At 43.9% G+C, this 22,410-nt stretch overlaps 1 protein-coding gene across 2 annotated transcripts in view; it reads left to right on the top strand.

The window, feature by feature from the left end:
• The window catches only part of ror2 (receptor tyrosine kinase-like orphan receptor 2), a 59,319-nt gene that overhangs the window by 19,249 nt on the left and 17,660 nt on the right, over window positions 1-22,410 (top strand). The window contains exons 1-4 of one of the 2 annotated variants that reach the window (XM_061747493.1): window positions 8,755-8,824; window positions 13,270-13,341; window positions 20,735-21,022; window positions 21,170-21,200. In XM_061747493.1, coding sequence (XP_061603477.1) covers window positions 8,797-8,824; window positions 13,270-13,341; window positions 20,735-21,022; window positions 21,170-21,200 — 419 coding nt within the window. In that variant the 5' untranslated portion in view covers window positions 8,755-8,796. Of the gene's footprint in view, window positions 1-8,754; window positions 8,825-13,269; window positions 13,342-20,734; window positions 21,023-21,169; window positions 21,201-22,410 lie in introns of those variants that run through there. The other variant, XM_061747495.1, reaches the window with a different exon arrangement.

The following is a 22,410-nucleotide window of genomic DNA, read 5'->3' as shown; positions in this document are numbered from 1 at the left end:
GTATTCTGTGTGCTTAAAATGTTCATCATCACAAGTATGGCAAGTGGTATAATGTTTTTTCTGTCACTTTGGGGAAATGGCATGAGTTTAAGAGGGCAGAGGATTTTGAAAGTGCTTATTTCGAAATAACAGTTTATCATAATTTTTGTGTTCAATTATTCATTCAAGAGCAAGATTTTTAAATTGGGGTACAGTAATTTCTCCTCTCACAGTGAGGCTTTATTTTACCTTACTTTCTGTGAACACCAATAAATACTTTCCCTATGAATAAAATAAGAATTCAGTTTTTGATAAACAAAGATAATTGATAAGCCTCAATGATAGTTCCTTGTGGGGTGCTGTGTTGCTTGGGGTTCAAACTCAGGGGACCACCATAACCCAGGTTGAAAGTCGAGTCCACCGACGGCTGGGCCATTAGACCAAGGCGCTGGGTTAGCGGGCAGCAGCCTCTTGCCAAGGATTCCGAGGAGTGACGGAAGCTCGCTGCCGCTACTGTTCAAGCTGTCCAAACTCTGCTGTCAACACTCTCCAAACTCTTATTATCCTATACAAACTACACAGTCTTTATCCAAACTGAGCTGACCGCAACTCTATATATATAAAAAAAAACACACACACACACAGACACACATTTTGAATGGAGCCTGCATGACGGGTTTAGATTGCTGTCAAACCTCGCGGCAAACCCTAAAGCGCTTCCCGAATCGGTCAAGGGGTACATCCAGGCAGCGAGGCTTCGGACGTCATCGCTTGAGGGTCCGCCCCTAAATGAAGCAAGCCTCGATACGCGCTTTGCGGAAACGCCCCCTCCGTTACTCGACGCACGCCTCGAAGACTCGGCACACTCGGATCATCACTGCATTTATGGTGTTTAAGACTTAAATAAATGGCAGTTTTGGGAGTTTGATGTTGTTGCAGTCTATTGGTTCCAATTCTAGCCAAGAATCTTACTCCTCATTGTGGTAAAACCATTTGATGAGGTATTGTAATTGGTTAGCTAAATAACAGTGTTCAAAGTTGGGAGCATTCTGGCCTCCCTCCCGTTGACTTTTCTTAAGCGTGGGTAGACTCATTCTATTTTTCTTATTTTTTTAATCAAAATGTATTACAGCTGAATCTAAGGTTTGAAACTCACAACCCCCCCCCCCCCCCCCCCCCACCCCCCCTCCAGTGAGTCCCCCACCGCCACATAACTCCGGGAGAGCAAAACAAAAATGGTCATAGCCCGCTTAAGCGAGCCCAAGTTAAGCGCCCGACGTGAATAGGGTTGGGCATCGGGAATCGAGAACCAACCGGGACCAACGCTCCGGCCACGTGGAACCACCCATACCTAAAAACCCTGGCCCCCAGGCCCGACGCCCACAGTCCACCCGCCCCGAAGAAGAAGCGGAGAAAACCAACGAAGAAGAACACTCATGAAGACGCGCCCAACGGCGGCGAACAAAAGCGCGCCCCAACCCCGCCAAAATCAATGACAAGCCGCCCCAGCGCAACACGCGGAACAAGACGATACCGCGCAAAGGAGGCCCCAACGACGTGCAGCGCCCGACGGGCCCCGAGCCCGCACCCACACCACACGGAACCCCAGCGAAGCCAACTCCCAGTCAACCGGGCAAGCGAAAAGCCCGTCCATGCCAACACAGAGACAACCAACAAGGGAAATGGCCGGCCGCACCCCCACACTGACCGTCCTCAGCGCCTACTCCAGTCCCCAAACCAACGCAAGCGCCAACAAGAGAGGAAAAAAGCTTAACACCGAGCCATAACCCCACACAACAATGAACCGGGATGAAACTCACACAAACGCCGGCCCACAGCACCACAAACACCAACCCCCGCGCCCCTCCAGTGAAAATGGTGAAAGGAACCAGCACTCCACAGCACCCGGCCCCATCCATCAAAAATAAATAAATAAATAAAAAGCACTGGTGCTGTGCGAAGCCTCCGCCCGTGCCAAAATGACCAGAAACCAGCACAAATGTGTCAGCACCCGGCCCGGCACCCCCCCACCATACCTGGTGCCAGTCCCCCCGGGGTACCCTGAATGAGATATGACTGTGCCCAATGTGCGGAGTATGCAGTGTGAGTATTAAAAAAGTGAAGTAAGAGGCTAGACTCCTGTGGGTCCGGTTGGCAGACCACAAAGAAGAGGGGGTAAGTAGGGCCGGGCATCCCCCGAATTCAAGCGGCCCCGACCCTGGCCCCAAACAGAGCCACCAGACCCCAATGGTTTTGTCGTTGGCTAATGTTGATAGCTTGTTTATTTTTCCAGTTTAATATTATTGTTTTTTTTAGCCATGGTTAGACTTACAAGTATTGGTTGAGCATGTTTATTTGGAAGATCTATCATTTTTAAATCACCCAGCAGACAAAGATTAGGAGAAATTGGAATTCTACAGTTCAAAACTGAGGAAAGTTTCTGTTTAACTAGTGACCAGAAGCGCTGTATGGGTGTACAATGGAGTGTTTTCAGTACGAGTGCATATATTTGATTTTGAATAGCCCATTTTATGCATACTACATTGCATAACGTGTGATCTATGGAGTACTTTGAACTGGATTAGCTGTAAATTACTGTTTTTTTTTTTTTGTCATTGAGAATGTGTTTCTACTGATTTGTGCCCAGTAATCAATGTCAGTAGAGACTGAGAGGTCTTTTTCCCACTTTGTAACTGGTAAGTGTGTTAAATTAGTACTTGAGATTAATTTGTATACTTTTGAAAGGAGTTCTTTGTTTTGTGGAAAAATGCGTAATCCTGAAGTATTCACGTGTCGTTTTAGGATTGTTGTTCTAACTTTATTTGAAATTCTTGGAATAAGCTTTCACGTGACCGGGAATACATTATTTTCGAATCGTAAGTGATGTAGGCGGTCAATTCCACTTTGTTCCCATGTGCTGCAGTTAAGGGGTATTTTGTCAATCTCAAAATCGGGATTGTGCCATATTGAGGAGGAAGGATATAGTCCTAACTGAGATTGCGTGGTTTCTAGAGTTTTCCACCAAGCCGATAAAGTGCTGGCAATAATCGGATTCTTAAAAAATATTTTGTGGCGTTTAAGACTTGCGCTGATAGATGGGAGGTCTGAAAGTTTCTTGCTATTACAGTCTATCTGTTCTAGTTCCAGTCAAGATTGTTGTTCAACAGTAGGATGTAACCATTTAACCATTTATCGTGCCACACATTTTGAACGGGAGACAGGTCTGACCTGCTGGCAGGCAGAGTCCCACTCTTTTACAACGAAGCCACGCTGTTGTCACGTGCATAGTGTGATTTGGCATTGTATTGCTGAAATAAGCAAGGACGAAAGACGTTGCTTGGAGGGCAGCATGTATTGCGCCAAAATCTGCTTGTACCTTTCAGCATTAATGGTACCTTCACAGATGTGCAAGTTACCTGCGCCATTGGCACTAACAAACCTCCATACCATGACAGATGCTGGCTTTTGAACTTTGCACTGAAAACAATCCGGACGGTCCTTTTTCTCTTCGGCCCAGAGGACATGACATCCATGATTTCCATAAACAATTGGAAATGCGCATTCGCCAAACCACAGCGCACTTTTCCACTTGACATCAGTCCATCTCAGATGAGCTCAGGCCCAGAGAAGCCGGCGGCATTTCTGTTGATTGTTTTGCTTTCGCTTTGCATGGTGGAGTTTGAACTTGCATTTGTAGATGTAGTGAAGGACTGTGTTAGCTGACAAGGGTTTTCTGAAGTAGTTCTTGAGTCCACATGGCAATATCCTTTACACAGTGATGCTGGTTTTTAATGCAGTGGCGCCTGAGAGAATAAAGGTCACTGGCATTGAATTTAGATTTTTGGCCTTCCCATTTACGTGCGGAGATTTCTCTCTATTCTCTGAATCTGTTGATTATATTATGGACTGTAGATGACGAAATCCCTTAATTCCTTGTCATTGTTCTTGAACTATTGGACTACCGTAATTTCTTGTGTATATTGCAAATTTCTTCCCCCCCAAAAAATGTCAGTCAATGGTGCATATTACACATATGTATAGGGGAAAATGAAAAACAACTTTCCCAGTCGATAAATGTATGCCGCCATCTAGAGGTTATGAAAAAGCTGTACACTTACATTCCAATATGACACAGCCACCTTGAGGTTATGAGAAAGGTGTGCACTTTCATTCTCATATACCACCGCCACCTAGTGGTTATGAAAAAAGTGTAGCCTACACTTACATTCCAATATGACAGAGGTACGTATGACTGCATAATATGTACAGTTGTGCTCATAAGTTTACATACCCTGGCAGAATTTGTGAAATATTTTATTTATTTTTTTTAAATATGACTGATGACTGAACAACAACCATCATTAATTTCTTGATGGTTATGTTTTGTTTGATGATAATGCTTTTCTGAAATGCTTGACAGTTGAATTTGAATATCATTAAAATATAGTTTTCTTTAAATAATTGTACCCATCTTACAAATTCTTCCTGGGTAATCAAACATATGAGCACAACTGTGTGTTGTCTCATTTATTGAATAAAAGTAGTTTCAAACAGCTGAAAACTTGAAATTGCCCGGAGGTGTGAATGGTTGTTTGTTTATATGTGCCCTGTGATTGTCTGACGACCAGTTCGGGGTGTACTCCACATCTCACCCAAAGATAGCTGGAATAGGCTCCAGCACGGCCCCGACCCGAGTGAGGATAAGCGGTATCCGTACATACACACACATCCAATGGATGGCTGTGTGTGTATGTATAGCACATACGTACATGCGTACATAGATACATACATGGGCTGAAATAAGTATTTAACACGTCACCATTTTTCTCATTAAATATATTTCCAAAGGTGCTATTGACCTGAAAATTTCACCAGATGTTGGGAACAACCCAAGTAATGCATACATACAAAGAAAGTAGAACAAATAAGCTCAGAAATTAAGTTGTGTGTAATACTGTAAAATGACACAGGGACAAAGTATTGAACACGCCAACTGGTATTTATTTAATACTTTGTACAAAGGCATTTGTTTGCAATGACAGGTTCAAGATGCCTCCTGGATGGAGAAACTAGTTGCATGCATTGCAAGCATTCTTCAAATCTTGAAGGTTCCGTGGGCTTCTTTTATGGACCTTGAGTTTCAGTTCTTCCCATAGATTTTTGATTGGATTCAAGTCAGGTGCTTGGCTGCGCCATTCTCACAGCTTTATTTTTGTTCTTTGAAACCAACTGAGAGTTTCCTTGGCAGTATGTTTTGGATCATTATTCTGCTGAAATGTCCAGCCTCGTTTTATTTTCATCATCCTCATAGATTTGCCCATTCATCCTTCCTTCAATAATGTGAAGTTTACCAGTACCATTTGTTGAAAAGCAGCCCCACACCATCATGCTCCAACCTCCGCACTTCACTGTTGGGATGGTGTTTTTAGGGCAACGTGCAGTGCCATTTCTCCTCCAAACGTGGTGTGCATTATGGCATCCAAACAATTTTTCTTTTATCAGACCAGACTATAGTACCGTACGTAGTACAGTACCGTATTTTCACGACCATAAGGCGCACCGCATTAAAAGGTGCAGTCTCAGTTACGGGGTCTGTTTCTGTATTTAACACATACATAAGGCGCGCCATATTATTGGACGCAGCCATGGTAAAACATGCATGCTAGCGTATGTTTTTAAAAAAGGCAGCGGGAGTAAAACTGCACTTCTTGTGCCTATCGCTCCAGTGCTGTTCCCCTTCTTCTCTACAGTTGGTCTTCCAACTCGGGCCACCTCGCCTTGTTTCCGCGGAAACTCGGGTTCGTCTTATTGACTTGGCGAAGCTCGTTTTCCTGCTTCCTCCACTTGCAAACCATGGATTTGTTGAACTTGAATTCTCTCGCGGCTGTTTGATTTCCATGTTCCTCCGCATAAGTGATAGCTTGCAGTTTAAACTGTGCTTCGTAAGCGTGTCTCTTCGTAAGTGCCATTTTCGGGGGTCCTTAGCCAATATATACCTACTGGCGGCGTGCCTTTAGCGTCCTCCTTCACGCGCACCGTTCCCCCTTTAACGTCCACATGCTGTCCTCAGTAACGTCCGCCTTCCTCTATATAAGCAGCGTGTCGGCAGGAAATGCTCAGTCAGTCAGTCAAGCGGAGCGCTCATCAAAGTCACACAACAACATTTACAGATTTTGGAACTCGGTGCACACATAAGGCGCGCCGCATTATAACGCGCCCTGTCCATTTTGGAGAAAATGTAAGACTTTTAAGTGCTCCTTATGGTCGTGAAAATACGGTATTTAACTGGCTTGTCCAAATGTTGTTCAGCAAACTTTAAATGAGGTTTGACATGCTTTTTTTTTTCAGCAATGGGGTCTTGCGTGGTGAGCGTGCATACAGCCCATGGCGGCGGAGTACATTACTCACTTTGTTGTTTTATGTTTGCCACCAATTAGTTTGCGATGGTCTTGAGACAGGTCTCTGCTCTTACCCATCGTGAGACCTGAGACCTTTTTGTAGGCCATCAATAAGGACTGAACCAGCTGATACTCATTTGCACTGACAAGGGGCTGGATTGCTGTTTGATTATTGATAGATTTTAGGTGTTATCTTTTTTTCATGTGTTCAATACTTTTTCCCTGTGTCCTTTCACATTTTTACACACAACTTAATTTCTGATCTGATTTGTTCTACTTTCTTTGTATGTATGGATTACTTGGGTTTTTCCAAATGTCTGGTGAACATTTACTGTACTGATTACTTGATTTCAAAAGTAACTAAGTTAGTTTACAAGTAACGTTTTTAGTTACTTATTTAGTTACTTATCCACAGTATGAAAAGAGTATTAGCTTAATCGTACCCATTACTTGGAAATATAGGCCACACAGGTTACAGAATGACATCATCAACATGAACTAATAACTTCATTAGTTTAGTTGAAGCCACATTAAATGAACTACTTGGTGCAGACTTGACATGCCAAATACAGTAAATACCTAAACCTGTAAACAAGTACACTTCTCTCAAGACTCTTAAGTGTGACAGGTAGATAGACCGATCAACCGACCGACTACATCTTGTTCAAGTTCTGTGTTTTCCGATTGTGTGGTGGTCCAAGAGGTCAACTGTGGGTCTGTGCGTGTACGTAAACGTGAGAGAGAGTGACGGTTAGATGTTGGGCTTGGGGGAACAGACAGAACTGCACTTAATGCTGTTTTAAAAGCTTGATTACGGCCAAGAGTACTCATTTTGAAAGTTGTCGGTAGCTTTTTCTGATTCCGCCCCCCAACAACACACACAAGCGTGCAATCACATACACTCCCACACACGCACACTTGCTCCCACCGTCGTAATTTTGATGCGAAGAGCGAAAAAAACTTTTTGGTTCCCGGTGACAAGTTTAAGTCGCTGTTTAACTAGCAAAGCTGTGGGTGATTGACAGGGGGAGAAGCACTTACGTGAACGTCAGCGGCGCAGCGTGTTAAACCAGCTCACGAGCAGTCCGGGCTCCAGACGACGTTGAAAGCTCTCACTTTTCACTATTCTGCTCTTCTCAAAGTGCTAAATGATATAAGGTTGAATACTGACCTGGGAAAGGTGTCAATTCTGGTCTTGTTGGATCGCAGTGCGGCTTTTGATACAGTAGATCGTAATATACTGCTGAACAGGTTGGAAACGTGGGTACGACTAAATGGAACAGTGCTTAAATGGTTCAGGTCCTACCTGGAGGAAAGGAGTTATTTTCTAACCATTGGAGGTGTTCAATCTCATCGAATGGCAATGACCTATGGGGTCCCTCAAGGGTCAGTTCTTGGACCCCTCCTCTTCAGTCTGTATATCTTGTATCCAATTCTTCAGAAATTTGATTTTGACTATCATAGGTATGCAGGTGACACACAGTTGTATCTAGCAGTGTCTCCAGATGACTACAGTTCAATTCAGGTGTTGTGTCACTGTCTGGAACAGATAAATAACCGGATGAGCCAAAATGTTCTTCAATGAAACCAGAACAGATAATGAGATAATGGCTTTTGGCAATAAAGAAAAGAGGATTGCGCTTAGTAAATACACAGAGGCACTCTCTTTAAAAAATAAAGACCAAGTCCGACATTTTGGTGTTCTGATAGATTCCTACCTGACTTTCAACGGTCATATCAAATCAATGACTAAAACTGCCTTTCACCATCTGAAGAACATATCCAGAGTGAAGGCTTGCATGTGCCAAGCAGACCAGGGGCCTCATGTACTTGCGTGGATTTCCTACTGAAACATGGCGTACGCTCGAATCCAGAAAACGTTGTACGCACAAAAATACCCAGATGTATGAATCTCTGCGTCCGCTTGAATCCAAGCACATTTCCTTCGTACATCCCAATCAACGTGGAAATGAGCGCACATGTTGGAGTAGCCGACCCCTCCCTGTCCACTCCCAAATACACCCTTGCGCCTGAGATCCCGATCTCTGTATGATCAGGAAAAAAGGGAAATGAGCTAGGTAATGAAGAAAAATTATTTTTCAGAATGTGAAGTTGCTCAATGAAGTGGAGGCGCGCAAGAAAATCCTCTTTGGCCCGCTGTCCTCCGGCCTTAACAACAAGCGAAAGAAGAGCGAATGTGTGTGCGGCTGTCAATGTTGTGGAGTTAGAACAGCACACACACGCTGAACTAAAAAGGAAGTGGTCAGACATTAAGGTGGATGTGAAGCGGAAGGCAGCTGCCCACCGCCAAAGTGTGGCCAAAACAGGCGGAGGAACCGGCGCGGAGGGCCTCACCCCGTTTGAGAAGAGAGTCGCCGCAATCGTGGGTGACACTGCTCTCTCAGGGGTGGGGGAGCACATGCGGCTGACTCTAATTACCCCACGAGGTAAATACCATGTATTTTTATAACTCCCAACAAATGTGTTCATACAGTAACCTACACTCAGTAACCCTATGAGAGAGAGGTTCATGCATAAAAGTTGGATGTGTGGTGTTTGTAATAAATCTTTTGAACTCAAATAGAAGCACATCGGCATATCAAAGAGGATATCAAAAACTGGGACTCCTGTTGGATTACTCAATTTATTATTTTAATACACAGGAGAGGACACGCAGTCGCAGCCACGTGCTACATGTTCGGGGGATTGTCTCTAGTGTTACAGACACGTGAAAGTTCCTCCAGCTTCCCTCACTGGAAAAAAAAAAAAGGTCTTTTGAATTTCCTTAATTTGAACATATACATCGGTTGCACATGATTAAAATGTGTTGAAATGACATCATTTACCCCTCTTCTCCTTAAAAGAAAACAACGTAATTGTAACAGATTTTAATCATATGCAGCCGATGTAGATCTTCAAATTAAGTTCAAAGGATTCTTTTTGTCAGTGCTGGCATCACCGGTGTCACATACACGGAGGGTTCGTCCACCGTTCCTTTGGCGTCTCCCACGCAATTACACTCCAACAACCGGCCGGCTGTGCTGGAGTCACGAGATTGTAAGCGCAATAGGTGGCACCTTGATCAATTTATAGGCGTCCTTACAAATATCAGTGATTCATTAAAGACACTGGTCAACAAGTGAATTCCGAGTCCTTGCTTCTTTTACATTGTTGAAATCAAATGTTGTTGGGCATGAGTTGTTCGTCAGTGCTAATTGTTCATGTGTCTCCGATGTGCAGATTTATTATAACAGTTTCCCAGCATCACCTCTAAGTGTCGCCAAAGTACCAAAAGCTGCAGAAACGTGCGTACGCCAGCCATGAAGTTGACGTGAGGCACCGCACATTTCCACGGTCATTTCACTCTTGATTCATCTGAAGTTTGCCGTGAAAAAGAACGTACGCCACGTTTTTGTACGTACGCACTTTTTGTACATGAGGCCCCAGGACAAGCTCATCCATGCTTTTATCTCAAGTTGACTTGACTATTGTAATGATCTTCTGACCGGAACAAAGAGGTCAGACCATATTACTCCAATTCTAAAGTCTTTACACTGGCTCCCAGTCAGCTTGAGAATAGATTTTAAAGTTTTGCTACTGGTCTATAAATCGCTAAATGGTTTTGGTCCTGAATACATGAAAGAAATGCTCATGGAATATAAACCCAGTAGGGCTCTGAGATCGACAGATTTAGGTCAAATAGTCGAGCACAGAGTCCAAAGCAAACACGGTGAAGCAGCATTTAGCTATTAGGCAGCACACAAATGGAATAAGTTGCCACCAGAAGTGACGTCAGCCCTAAGTGTGAATGTTTTTGAGTCCAGATTTAAAAACTCCTTTTTTTCCCTCATGGTTTTTAGAGCATTTCCACTTTTAAATTATATTTCTTGCACTGTACGCTGTTTTAATTGTACTTTTTCCTCAGTTTGAAATGTTCTTAGCTGTTTGTTTTTTTTGAAATTATTTTTAAATGCTTTTAATCATGTAAAGGACATTGAGTTACCTTGTGTATGAAATGAAACTGAAACACGAAAGGTTTAGTCTTATTTCATGTTGGACAGTGAGAAAAGAAGATGTACGACAATCACTGAGCATGCCTTCTTGTGCTGTATTTTGGCTCTTTAGACCTCCATGGAGTGACTCTCTTACATGGACTGAGTACAAAAGTTTAAATTTCATTTAAAAAAAAACAACAACACATGGGTTTTGTCATACGAGTGTCCAGAAAAGCCCCCTCTGAGAGCTACTTCTGATTGACCCAGTCTTGTATCCGCTTTGTCCATCCTTGGCTAAGACCGCGCCCTTTCCTCTGATTGGTTGCCTCCGTGTAGAAGACCCCTTTGTGAGAGCGTGCTGGCTCGGCAGCGGAAAGAGAAGGCGGCGATCTTCCCTGCTGACGTCGATAAGGTCGAATGTAAATTCGAATGACCTGATTTCAGTCCTCTCGGCAGAAAAACTTCTGGAACTTCAGAATGCGTGGACCACATGAATTCATATTTCACATTTACTGAGGCACCATAGAGACCATATTCCATCCCAAATACTAGGAAAAAGTTGGTTTGGTAAAATATATCCCCTTTAAGCTGCTTGTGTCACAATGGCAGTTTGGCTCAATAGTTTCAAATGAAGGTCAACTTGCACCTAAAACCAAGCAAAGAAGGCTTATTATTTTTTTAAATCAAGATTAGAATTTATTAGCTCTTAAAGAAATAAATCGATGTGTCCTGAAGAAAAAGAGTAAATACAATCAGACAGGACTAATCTGTTCTGTCTTAGTTCTTAGTTCTTAGTCGACACTCTGCAGCTGGGTTCAGGATGAAGTGCAGAAACAAATGTTTTGAGGTCTTAGTGGCAGCAGGAGATAGACACACACAAACAGTTTAAACTGGAGAAGGAAAGTGTTTAAGTGTGCCAGAAGGCCCCTCAGCAAAACCCCAATAGATGGACTCGCGTCTTGGCCTCTCAGCTCTCAAAGGGCCCTTTCATGGCAGAGGCAGCAGGCTGTTGGAATGCAGCCGCAGAGCTCATATGCAGCCCTGGAAGAAAGATCCTATAGGTCTAATCACAATTTTCCAAAACTTTGGACACAAGTGGTCAATCACAGTTGCTGATTGTTTTGACACCTGTAACCAGTTTTATAGAAACTCATGTCTCTCCCCCCCCCCCCCCCCCCCCCCCAAAAAAAATCCAAATCTATGTGGTTCATTGTATACAGTACAGTTGAGCTCGAGGACATCTGGAAGAAGACACTTTAACTCAGGAATTTGGATCCCAAAGAGGCTGTCGTGTTTATTTCACTGAAATTTACATTGTATTAATGTTAGAATTATGATCAGTAGGTATGCCAGATCAGTGGTCACCAACCATTTTTTCACGTGAAGACATTTTCACTGACCAGCATAGATACAAATCATAACATATCCAATTCACCGTCATGCTAAATAAAGTTGTAATTAATGAGAGACCCGTGCCTGTTTCTGTTTTTAATGTGCTCGTCACATTTTGGGGTAATCTTTTTTCAGTTTTCAGTTCAAAAGGAATTTTCCAATAAGAATAAGTGATAGATAATTTTCAATTCTACTTTAGCAAGGGCTACCTGAATAAATGTGCTATTACAAAGTGAAATAAGCAATTGCAACTTAATGGAAGCAAATACAGTAAATGCATAGAAGGCTGCAGGCGCCGACTTTTCATTTGAAAATCCCCGTCGTCAATATAGCAAATTGTCAAGGATGGTACGTCTCCGTTTTCCTGCTTGACCATTGTTCAGTCGTGCGCAGTCACAAAATGCAAATGGTGATTTCCCTCTCTATTTACTCACTGGGTTTTTTCATGGCGGTCAGGCCAGCCGAAAAGTTGAAGTTAATGCATTGTTAATAGTGTCTTACCATGCATGACATGACACATCTCCACCAGCATGCTGAGAGGTCCAACTTCAAAATAAAAGCTTCTTATATTATTACAATTCAACACAAATGCAATTTTAGGCTTTTATTTTGAAGTTGGCACCAGGGCGTAGTACCGGAGCTTAATGAAGCCTTAACCATGCATTCGCCCCCTGATGGCTGGCTGACTAGGTTGCGGGCGCTGCTGCAAATTAAGCACTTTTCATATCAAACATATGAGCACAACTGTGTGTTTTGTCATTTACTAAATAAAAGTAGGGCTGTTAATTTCAAAATAAGATAAGGTAAATAAAAAGAGAGTATTATTTGTTCAAATGAAGTGCTTAACTTCAGAATAATTATTTGAAAAAACGCACAAAATACAGATAATACTTCATGTTTTGATCATATGGGAAGACGCAAAATCATGCATTGTAAAAATTCATTTTACATAGGTTGAAGGGTTTTCCAGAATTTTGAGGTCAACTTTGGGGGTGCGTATTATACATGGCTGCGCATTATACACGAGAAATTACGGTACTTGTATTTTTTTGCACCAAAAAATGGGAAATATTTGGAATAGTTATTTATAACTTATTAAGTCATGCAGATACTGGTCCAGCCCACTTGAGATAAAATTGGAGTGAATGTGGCCCTTGAACAGCTGTTCAACTTTTTTTTTCAGGCTGTTCAGGCTGAATAAACTTATAAATTTGTTGGAAACTCGACTTTGTGCGGGCTTCTCCCTGAACTCACAAACATCTACAAACTATTGTAAACACAATCAAGGAAATATTTGTTTTAGAGTCATGTAAAATATAATGTTATTGCTGTCCATGTTGGTACAGCCTATGTTTACACCTGCAGTGAGATGTCATTCACACACATGACCAAAAACACAAGTTAATGCACTTGTGCAACAAGCAGTCAAAGCACTGAGAATAGAATAGAACGGATTTATTTTATAAATCAATAACTCTAACCGGTGTCTGTGACTATATGTGCAGGTGACCTTGGGCTCTCAGTGGATGCAGAGGTTCTGGCTGACGCTCAGAGTGGCGCTGCTCCGACACTTGAAGGTAAAATATATGTTACCTAATCTGACTTGTTATTTCGGAGTAGTAGAAGTAGTAACGACTTAACTCTGATTTGTAACTCCTCTTTAAACAGATACTGTGCATTCCGACTTTTCTTGTCGAAGAAATTATTGTATGGAGCAAGCAACAGCTAACGGCGACCTCACAATGGGCTTAACACACAATGAAATAAACGGGTGTCACTAAACATAACACAAACTTAAGTGCAACAAAATGATGCACAACAAGTGAGGAGAACAACTACTGTTACACTACGAGAAAACACAAAATAGCATGAACAAAACACATGATCAGCTACAACTATTTACAAATCCTGCTAGGCATTGCTGGAATGATTTTTTTGTTGTTGATTTTTTTTGCCAGCAGCATAAAAGTTCTTGTGGTCTGCAGAGCTGCCAAATGTTACCGAACGTCTGCGTTTTGTTACAGAAATCACTGAACGCTGACTCGTTACGGCCGTAACACCGAATGTTCCGGATATTGGGGGAGGGGGTCCAATGTCCGACATTAAAGACCAGTGCGGCGCTGTGTCCTTCCACCATGATTGGGTGATACAGTACACTTGTCACATAGGTCTGGCTGGAACTGCGTTATAGCAGAGCGTAACCCAGTTTGAACAACAAAATAACAAGGCAAATAATACACGTCTGGAGATATAAATGTAAAAGAATTCACGGCCCCTGAACCGGAAAGGATTTAAAACGTCATTGGACACGTTTGAGAAGGGGTGAGGTTAAAAGTATATTATAATGAATAACATCAGAATCCGAATCCTCTTTATTCGCCAAGTATGTCCAAAAAACACACGAGGAATTTGTCTCCGATTGTTGGAGCTGCTCTAGTACGACAACAGACAGGGAACACTTTGGAGACATAAAGACATTGACAAAAACAGTCACTGAGCAATAAAGGGTTGCTAGTTATCTGGTAATGCCGGTACAAATTTGTATTTGTATTTATTTATTTATGTATTTGTTTTACAATTGTGCAAAAAAGATGCAGAGTCCTCTAGCCAATAGTCCAATGACCATTGTGCAAAGGACGCCGAGACTTCAAGGAATGTATGCAGTTTAAAGTGACTAGTAGTGCGTTAATCTGGGACAGTGTTGATTGTGCAAATGTTGCAGATACTCCTCAGTCAGTGTGCAAGTGGTGCAGATGCTACTCTGGCACGAGTGGCCAGTATTGGTCAACAACAGATATGCAAATAGTGCAGCGTGGCGAGACTACTACAGTGAGTGCACAAGTAATCTATAATTGGGCCGACAGAAATGTGACAGCAAACTCAGACAAAAGAAATTGCCAGCATGTTGCAATGGAATTGTAGATTAGCTCTTTAAGAAGTTGATTGCAAGAGGGAAGAAGCTGTTGGAATGTCTGCTAGTTCTAGTTTGCATTGATCGGTAGCGCCTACCTGAGGGAAGGAGCTGGAAGAGCTGGTGACCGGGATGTGGAGGGTCCGAGAGGATTTTGCACGCTCTTGTCTTAGTTCTGGCAGCGTGCAAGTCCTCAATGGTAGGTAGGGGGTTACCGACAATCTTTACAGCAGTTTTGATAGTCTGTTGCAGTCGGAGTTTGTCCTTTTTTGTAGCAGCACCGAACCAGACTGTGATGGAAGAACACAGGACTGACTCGATGACCGCTGTGTAGAACTGCCTCAGCAGCTCCTGTGGCAGGCCGTGCTTTCTCAGAAGCCGCAGGAAGTACATCCCCTGCTGGGCCTTTTTGAGGACGGAGTTGATGTTGGTCGCCCAATTCAGGTCCTGAGAGACTGTAATTCCCAGGAACTTGAAGGTCTCGACGGTTGACACAAGGCAGCTGGACAGCGTGAGGGGCAGCTGTGGCGTAGGATGCCTCCTGAAGTCCACGATCATCTCTACAGTCTTGAGTGTGTTCAGCTCCAGGTTGTGTTGGCCGCACCGCAGCTCCACCCGCTCCGCTTCCTGTCGATATGCAGACTCGTCACCGTCCTTGATGAGGCCGATGACAGTGGTGTCATCTGCAAACTTCAGGAGTTTGACAGCCGGTACGTTGAGGTGCAGTCGTTCGTGTAGAGAGAGCAGCGGAGAGAGGACACAACCTTGGGGCGCCCCGGTGCCAATGCTGCGTGTGGATGAGGTGGCCTCCCCCAGCCTCACCTGCTGTGTCCAGCCCGTCAGGAAGCTGTAAATCCACTTGCAGATGGCAGGTGAGATGCCGAGCTGGAGAAGCTTGGAGGAAAGGAGTTCATGGATGATGGTGTTGAACGCTGAGCTGAAGTCCACGAACAGGATCCTCGTGTAGGTCCCTGCACTGTCGAGGTGTTCTAGGATGAAGCGCAGTCCCATGTTGAACGCATCAGACCAGTTTCCTCGGTAGGCAAACTGTAGGGGGTCCAGCAGGGGACCTGTGACGCTCTTGAGGTGGTCCAGCACGAGACATTCAAAGGACTTCATGACCACAGATGTCAAGGCGACAGGCCGGTAGTCATTTAGACCCCAGATTGCAGGTTTCACTGGAATGATGGTGGAGTGTTTGAAACAGGATGGTACTTCGCACAGTTCCAGAGGTCTATTGAAAATCTGTGTGAAGACTGGAGCGAGCTGGTCCGCCCAGAATTTGAGGCAGGACGGGGACACAAGGTCTGGGGCTGCCGCTTTGTTAATCTTTTGTTGTTTGAAGATGCGTTTCACATCCTGTTCGTGGATGGTCAATGCAGAAGTCAGGGGTGTGATTGTGGTTGGTGGTGCGGCTGGGTGTGTGTGTGGGGTGTGAAAGTGTCCTTTTCAAGTCTGCAGAAGGTATTCAAGTCGTTGGCTAGTGTGCTATTGTTCTCATCTTGTGGGGATCGTCGCTTGTAATTGGTCAGCCATTGGAATGCATGCCAGACTGATTTAGAGTCGTTAGCGCATTAACCTTGTGAGTGACAAAGACAGTATTACGCAACCATAACAACGTACAGTGTGTTTTTTGCTCAGTGTAGTCACTGTGTGACATGTGGCCAACTTCCGGTAGTCTTTGTGGTGGCTAGAGTAACCACACCCCGGTGTCTCGAGCTTCGGGGAGTGCTTAATACGCATAATAAAAACCAATTTTTTTGCTAAACTATAGTTGACAACTTGCTGGAAGTGACGTGCATGTACAACCACAATTCCAATGAAGTTGGAACAGAATACAATGATTTGCAAATCATGTTCAACCTATATTTACTTTAAAATACTACAAAGACAAGATCTTTAATGTTCAAACTGATTCACTTTATTGTTTTTAGCAAATAATCCTTAACTTAGAATTTTATGGCTGCAACACGTTCCAAAAAAGCTGGGACAGGTGGCAAAAAAGACTGAGAAAGTTGAGGAATTCTCATCAAACAGGTGAACAGGCTCATTGGGAACAGGTGGGTGCCATGATTGGGTAGAAAAGGAGCTTGCCTGAATTGCTCAGTCATTCACAAGCAAAGGTGGGGCAGGTTCCCCTCTTTGTGAATAAGTGCGTGAGAAAATAGTCGAGCAGTTTGAGGACAATGTTCCTCAACGTACAATTGCAAGGAATTTAGGGATTTCATCATCTACGGTCCATAATATCATCAAAAGGTTCAGAGAATCTGGAGAAATCACTGCATGTAAGCGGCAAGGCCGAAAACCAACATTGAATGCCCGTGACCTTCGATCCCTCAGGCGGCACTGCATCAAAAACCGACATCAATGTGTAAAGGATATCACCACACGGGCTCAAGAACACTTCAGAAAACCAATGACACTAGCCACTAGCCCACGCAATTACTCTAATCTGGAGTTGTGTCTCTCCGAGATTAAACAGTGGATGTCCTGTAACCTTTTGCTTTTTAAAGCTATGCTATGTCACTTTTGTCCCCGGGTTCAATCCCCGCCCCCGCCTGTGTGGAGTTTGCATGTTCTCCCCGTGCCTGCGTGGGTTTTCTCCGGGCACTCCGGTTTCCTCCCACATCCCAAAAACATGCATTAATTGGAGAATCTAAATTGCCCGTAGGTGTGACTGTGAGTGCGAATGGTTGTTTGTTTGTATGTGCCCTGCGATTGGCTGGCAACCAGCTCAGGGTGTACCCCGCCTCCTGCCCGATGACAGCTGGGATAGGCTCCAAAAGCACCATTACCCAAACTGAGTCAGCAAAACATCTTGGGGGTTAAATTTGACTCAAAGCTCTCCTCCTTTCAAAAGCACATTAAGAATATTACCAAAACTGTGTTTATTTCATCTTCGCAATATCGCTCAAATACGGCCCATCTAATGACGCAAAGATCATAGTCCAAACATTTGTTACATCTCACTTCGACTATTCTGTACTGCTTTCTGGTCTTCAGATTTTTAGTATTAAAAGCCTGCAGTTAGTACAAAACGCAGCAGGAGTTTGATCAGTTTAACCCCATTCTTGCCATCTTGCATTGGCTCCCAGTCTACTTGAGAAGCAATTTTAAGGTCCTGTTACTTACTCATAAAATATTACACAGGTTAGCACCCTCTTATCTCGCTGACTTAGTTGTACCGTATGTTCCGTCCCGAAACGTACGCTCGCAAAACGCTGGTCTTTTGGTGACTCTCAGAGCCAGAAAGAAGTCCACAGGTTCTCAAGCATTTTTTACTCGGGCTCCAGTACTCTGGAATGCCCTTCCCACAGATGTTAGACCTGATACCTCAATAGAAATGTTGACATGATGATCAGGAGAAAGGTTGATATACAGTATTGTCTGTGCAGGAGAGCAGGTGGAAAGGCAGTAAGGCTCGAAGCTTAGGGGCATGGTTCAAATTATTTACCACAGAGTAGTTGTGAAGAGTGGTGTGGAGTAGGTGTTATTTTAAAGGAACAGTTCGAAAGACTGTCTTGGAGGTGAAAAGAGTATCAGATCGAGTGATGAGGCTGAAACTTGAAATTGAGGTTGTTATGTATTATGTGATTAGTGGCTATGCCCCACAGGTAGGATGTGACCTCGAGGTGAAAGAGAAATTCTGGAAGGAGCAAGATGAAGTAGTTCTGAGCATCCTAGACAGAGAGAGAGAGAGTTGTGACTTGTGCAGAATGTAATTCTGGTGAAGGAAACAGTAGTGATGAAAAAGTGATGGGTAAGTTCAGCATCCAAGAAAGGACTTGGAGGGACAGATGGTGGTAGGCTTTGCAACAAGGATGCAAATGGCTGTGGTGAACACTTTCTTCCAGAAAAGGCAGGAATTTAGCGTGACCTACAAGAGCAGAGGTAGGAGCACGCTGGTAGATTACATCTTGTGCAGATGATGTAATCTGAAAGAGGTTACTGATTGTAAGGTAATTATAGGGGAGAGTGTGGCTAGACAGCATAGAATGGTGGTGTGTAAGATGACTCTGGCGGTGGGGAGGGAGAGATTAAGAAGACAAAGGCTGAGCAGAGAACCATGTGGTAGAAGCTGAGAAAGGAAGAGTGTTGTGCGGCTTTTCGAGAAGAAATGAGACAGGCTCTCGGTGGACAGGAGGAGCTTCCAGAAGACTGGACCACTACAGCCAAGGTGATCAGTGAGACAGGCACGAGAGTACTTGGTGTATCTTCTGGTAGGAAAGAGGAGAAGGAGACTTGGTGGTGGAACCTTAAAGTACAGGAAATCATACAAGGAAAGAGGTTAGCTAATAAAAGTGAGACACTCAGAGGACTGAGGAGAGGCGAAGGAACGCATGGAGATGCGACGTAGGGCGAGGTTCCAGGTGGTGGTAAAGGCCAAACAAGAGGCATATGATGACATGTATGCCAGGTTGGACACTAAAGAAGGAGAAAAAGATCCATACAGGTTGGCCAGACAGAGGGATATACAGCAGATGGGAAGGATGTGCAGCAGGTTAGGGTGATTAAGGATAAAGATGGAAATGTGTTGACTGTTGCCAGTAGTGTGCTGGATAGATGGAAAGAATACTTTGAGGAGAAGATGGATGAGGAAAATGAGAGAGAAGGGAGAGTCGAAGAGGCAAGTGTGGTGGCCCAGGAAGTAGCAATGTTTAGTAAGGGGGAAGTTCGAAAGGCACTAAAGAGGATGAAAAATAGAAAGGCAGTTGGTCCTGATGACAACATAATTCTAGCGGGTGAGAAGATGCCCACGAACAATCAGGGTGGGTGGCAGTCTCCAAGTGCCCACTTCCCAGTGAATATCTATGATCTCCTCTCAAGCAAACTTGCATAATCCGCCTGTGGACGTCTGCTTGTAGTTCCTTATAAACATAGTTTGCACGCTTTAACCTCCCGGATGAGCCAATCAGTTTCTTCCTAAGAAACGTTTGGTTGTCTTCAAGACGAGCGCACCACATTTAAAGGGAATGAAAGAAGACGCTTTGATTGGACATGATTGGAGTCGGCTGTGTTCCCGCCCACAGGGAGCAAAGTTCTCTTTTAATTACGCCACCTTGGTGCTCGTCACCTCCTCCTCGCAGAGTTACGGCAAGTGTTGGGCTGGATTTGCGCTACTCACGGAAATAGAGGCCAACGTGTAAAAAAACAAAAACAGCAAAGCAGAAGAAAGAAAGCTGAGAAATACCTGCTCTGGCATTATACAATGTTTTGGAAAGAGGGTGGGCCAAAGAGCAGGCGAGAGTGCCAGAACACCTGGCCGAGTGTCCTCCCCAGCCTGATACTGCACCACATAAATTTTCGTTAGGTCCCATAAATTCCCATTAATTCCCATGAAGAGTTTCCAACTTTGAAAATTCACTTAATTTTACAACCTTATTTGGCCACTTTTTTTCCCCATATTAAAATGTAATAAGGTGTTCACATGCTTCTGTTATGGGCAGAATGGCAAACTTGGCATTCGTGCTGGTTTTCCATTCCATAAATCCCAGGGTCTGGCAGCTTCTCAAGGGGACTTCTGAGATTGTTAATAATTATATCTACACCCCAAATCAGTTGTGGAGTTAACCCAAAGCACAGGTTGCACGGTCACCTGTATTTTATTTCTACAAGACCCAATCATAACAGATGTTGTATCTGATTTGTTAACCAAAACTCACGTTACACTACACAACCGACACAACTGGAATTAGTTAGGCTTGTTTACATTGATATATGTTGCATTTTTATTTCCAGATTCTATGCTGAACCAGGAGTTAACCAGCTGTTAGCAGAACATACAGTGCAGTAGATCCCGAGTCTGTTCATTTCCATCTTTTGCCTCATTCTTGCTGATTGCAGAAACAGCCACTCACCACAATGTGGTTAAGGGGGGGGAAATTGGTGTTTCACTTTTTTTCCAGTTCTGAGTACCCTTCTACCTTTGGTGCTTTACTAGTTTTCCTGTGAACTATCTTAGACTGTGGAAGGAGCAATCTTTTTTTGGGGGGGGGGGGGGGGGGGGAACCATTCTGCATTACTTTAACATCTATTCTGTTGCGTTTCACTTTGCCAAGGTTACTTCCTTGAGTTCCTGGAGCCAGTCAACAATATCACCCACTTCCAGGGCCAGACAGCCACGCTGCACTGCAAGGTGACCGGTCACCCACGACCGACGATTCGCTGGCTTAAAAATGACGCCCCCGTTGTCCAGGAGCACGGACGTATCACTGTCCGCAAAACCGAGGCCGGATCAAAGCTTCGGATCACGGACCTTGACACGACAGACACAGGCTATTATCAGTGCGTTGCCTCCAACGCATATAAAGTGATCTACGCCACAGGGGTCCTTTATGTCAAACTAGGTAAAGTCTGTTTCCACATTGAATCGGTATCTTCATTCATCTTGGTGATAACATTTTAAGCAGCTTCAAATAATAATGATGATTCAATAATGTATGCATTTCTTTTTCGAATATCATGAATTTATGTTTTATCATGTTAATCAACAGGACAGATGCCTACGCATGGGCCAGATCATACGTAAGTGAAACATTTCTTCTTATTTGGGAATCAGATTGACAACCATTGCTTCCAATATGTTGGTGTGATAAGTTAAGTCAAAAGAAGAATGTGCACAGCATGTGTGCGGGGCCAGATTTTCCAGGGAACTCCCACATTTTACGGCGAGGAAGGCAAGAGCCAGCCCGCCGGTTGTCATTCTAGCAAAAGCTAAGCTTGCCATTGGCCCAGCAGTATGTGGGCCACGATGAGGTCTGGCACACCACAAGAGACCGATCCGCCCCTCAAGTGAGCTGCTTCCACCATGGAAAGAAATATGCTGTAAATAGGTCTATAATTCATTATGCCCTTGGGGTATTTCGATGAAAGCATGTCACAGACATGTAATTAAGATACAGTCCATAGGGACTGTTTCAAATAGTGTGTCGACTTCAACATAGATTCAATCAAAAACACATTTAGTAGCAAATCATTTGCTTGCAATAACTGGAACAAGTATGTGACCCACTGCTGTCACCAAACGTTTGCATTTTTATGTATTTTGTGATTTTTTCCAGGCTTTCACGACTGCCTCATTCAGTTGTTGTTTGTTGTGGGCTCTTCTGATTAGTTTGGTTGGGAGACAGTTCGTTTTGCCGCTGCAAGCCCAAGCATGTTTCACAGATGAGTTTTGTATGTTTTGGACCGTCAGAAGATCCTTTCGGGCTCGGGACCGAGCCTCACCGCAAACAGCGAATTTCAGCGAAAAATTGAAGCTCCCCTAAAATGTATAGTCCATCCATCCATTTTCTGTACCGCTTATCCTTACTAGGGTCACAGGCGTGCTGGAGCCTATCCCAGCTAGCTTCGGGCGAGAGGCGGGGTACACCCTGAACTGGTCGCTAACCAATCGCAGGACACACAGAAACTAACAACCATTCGCACTCGCATTCACACCGACGGGGAATTTAGAGTCTCCAATTAACTAACCTACCATGCATGTTTTGGGATGTGGGAGGAAATCTGATTACACAGAGAAAACCCACGCAGGCACGGGGAGAACATGCAAATTCCACACAGGCGAGACTGGATTTGAACCCGGGTCCTCAGAACTACGAGGCAGTAGTCCACCGTGCCACCTACAGTGGGTACGGAAAGTATTCAGACCCCCTTAAATTTTTCACTGTTTGTTATATTGCAGCCATTTGCTAAAATCATTTGTTCCTTTTTTTCCCCCTCATTAATGTACACA

The sequence above is a fragment of the Phyllopteryx taeniolatus genome, chromosome 15, assembly GCF_024500385.1.
Source record: "Phyllopteryx taeniolatus isolate TA_2022b chromosome 15, UOR_Ptae_1.2, whole genome shotgun sequence".
NCBI classification, from domain to species: Eukaryota; Metazoa; Chordata; class Actinopteri; order Syngnathiformes; family Syngnathidae; genus Phyllopteryx; species Phyllopteryx taeniolatus.
Note: the sequence above shows the minus strand (reverse complement) of the source record. Positions and strands in the feature narration are given on the sequence as shown.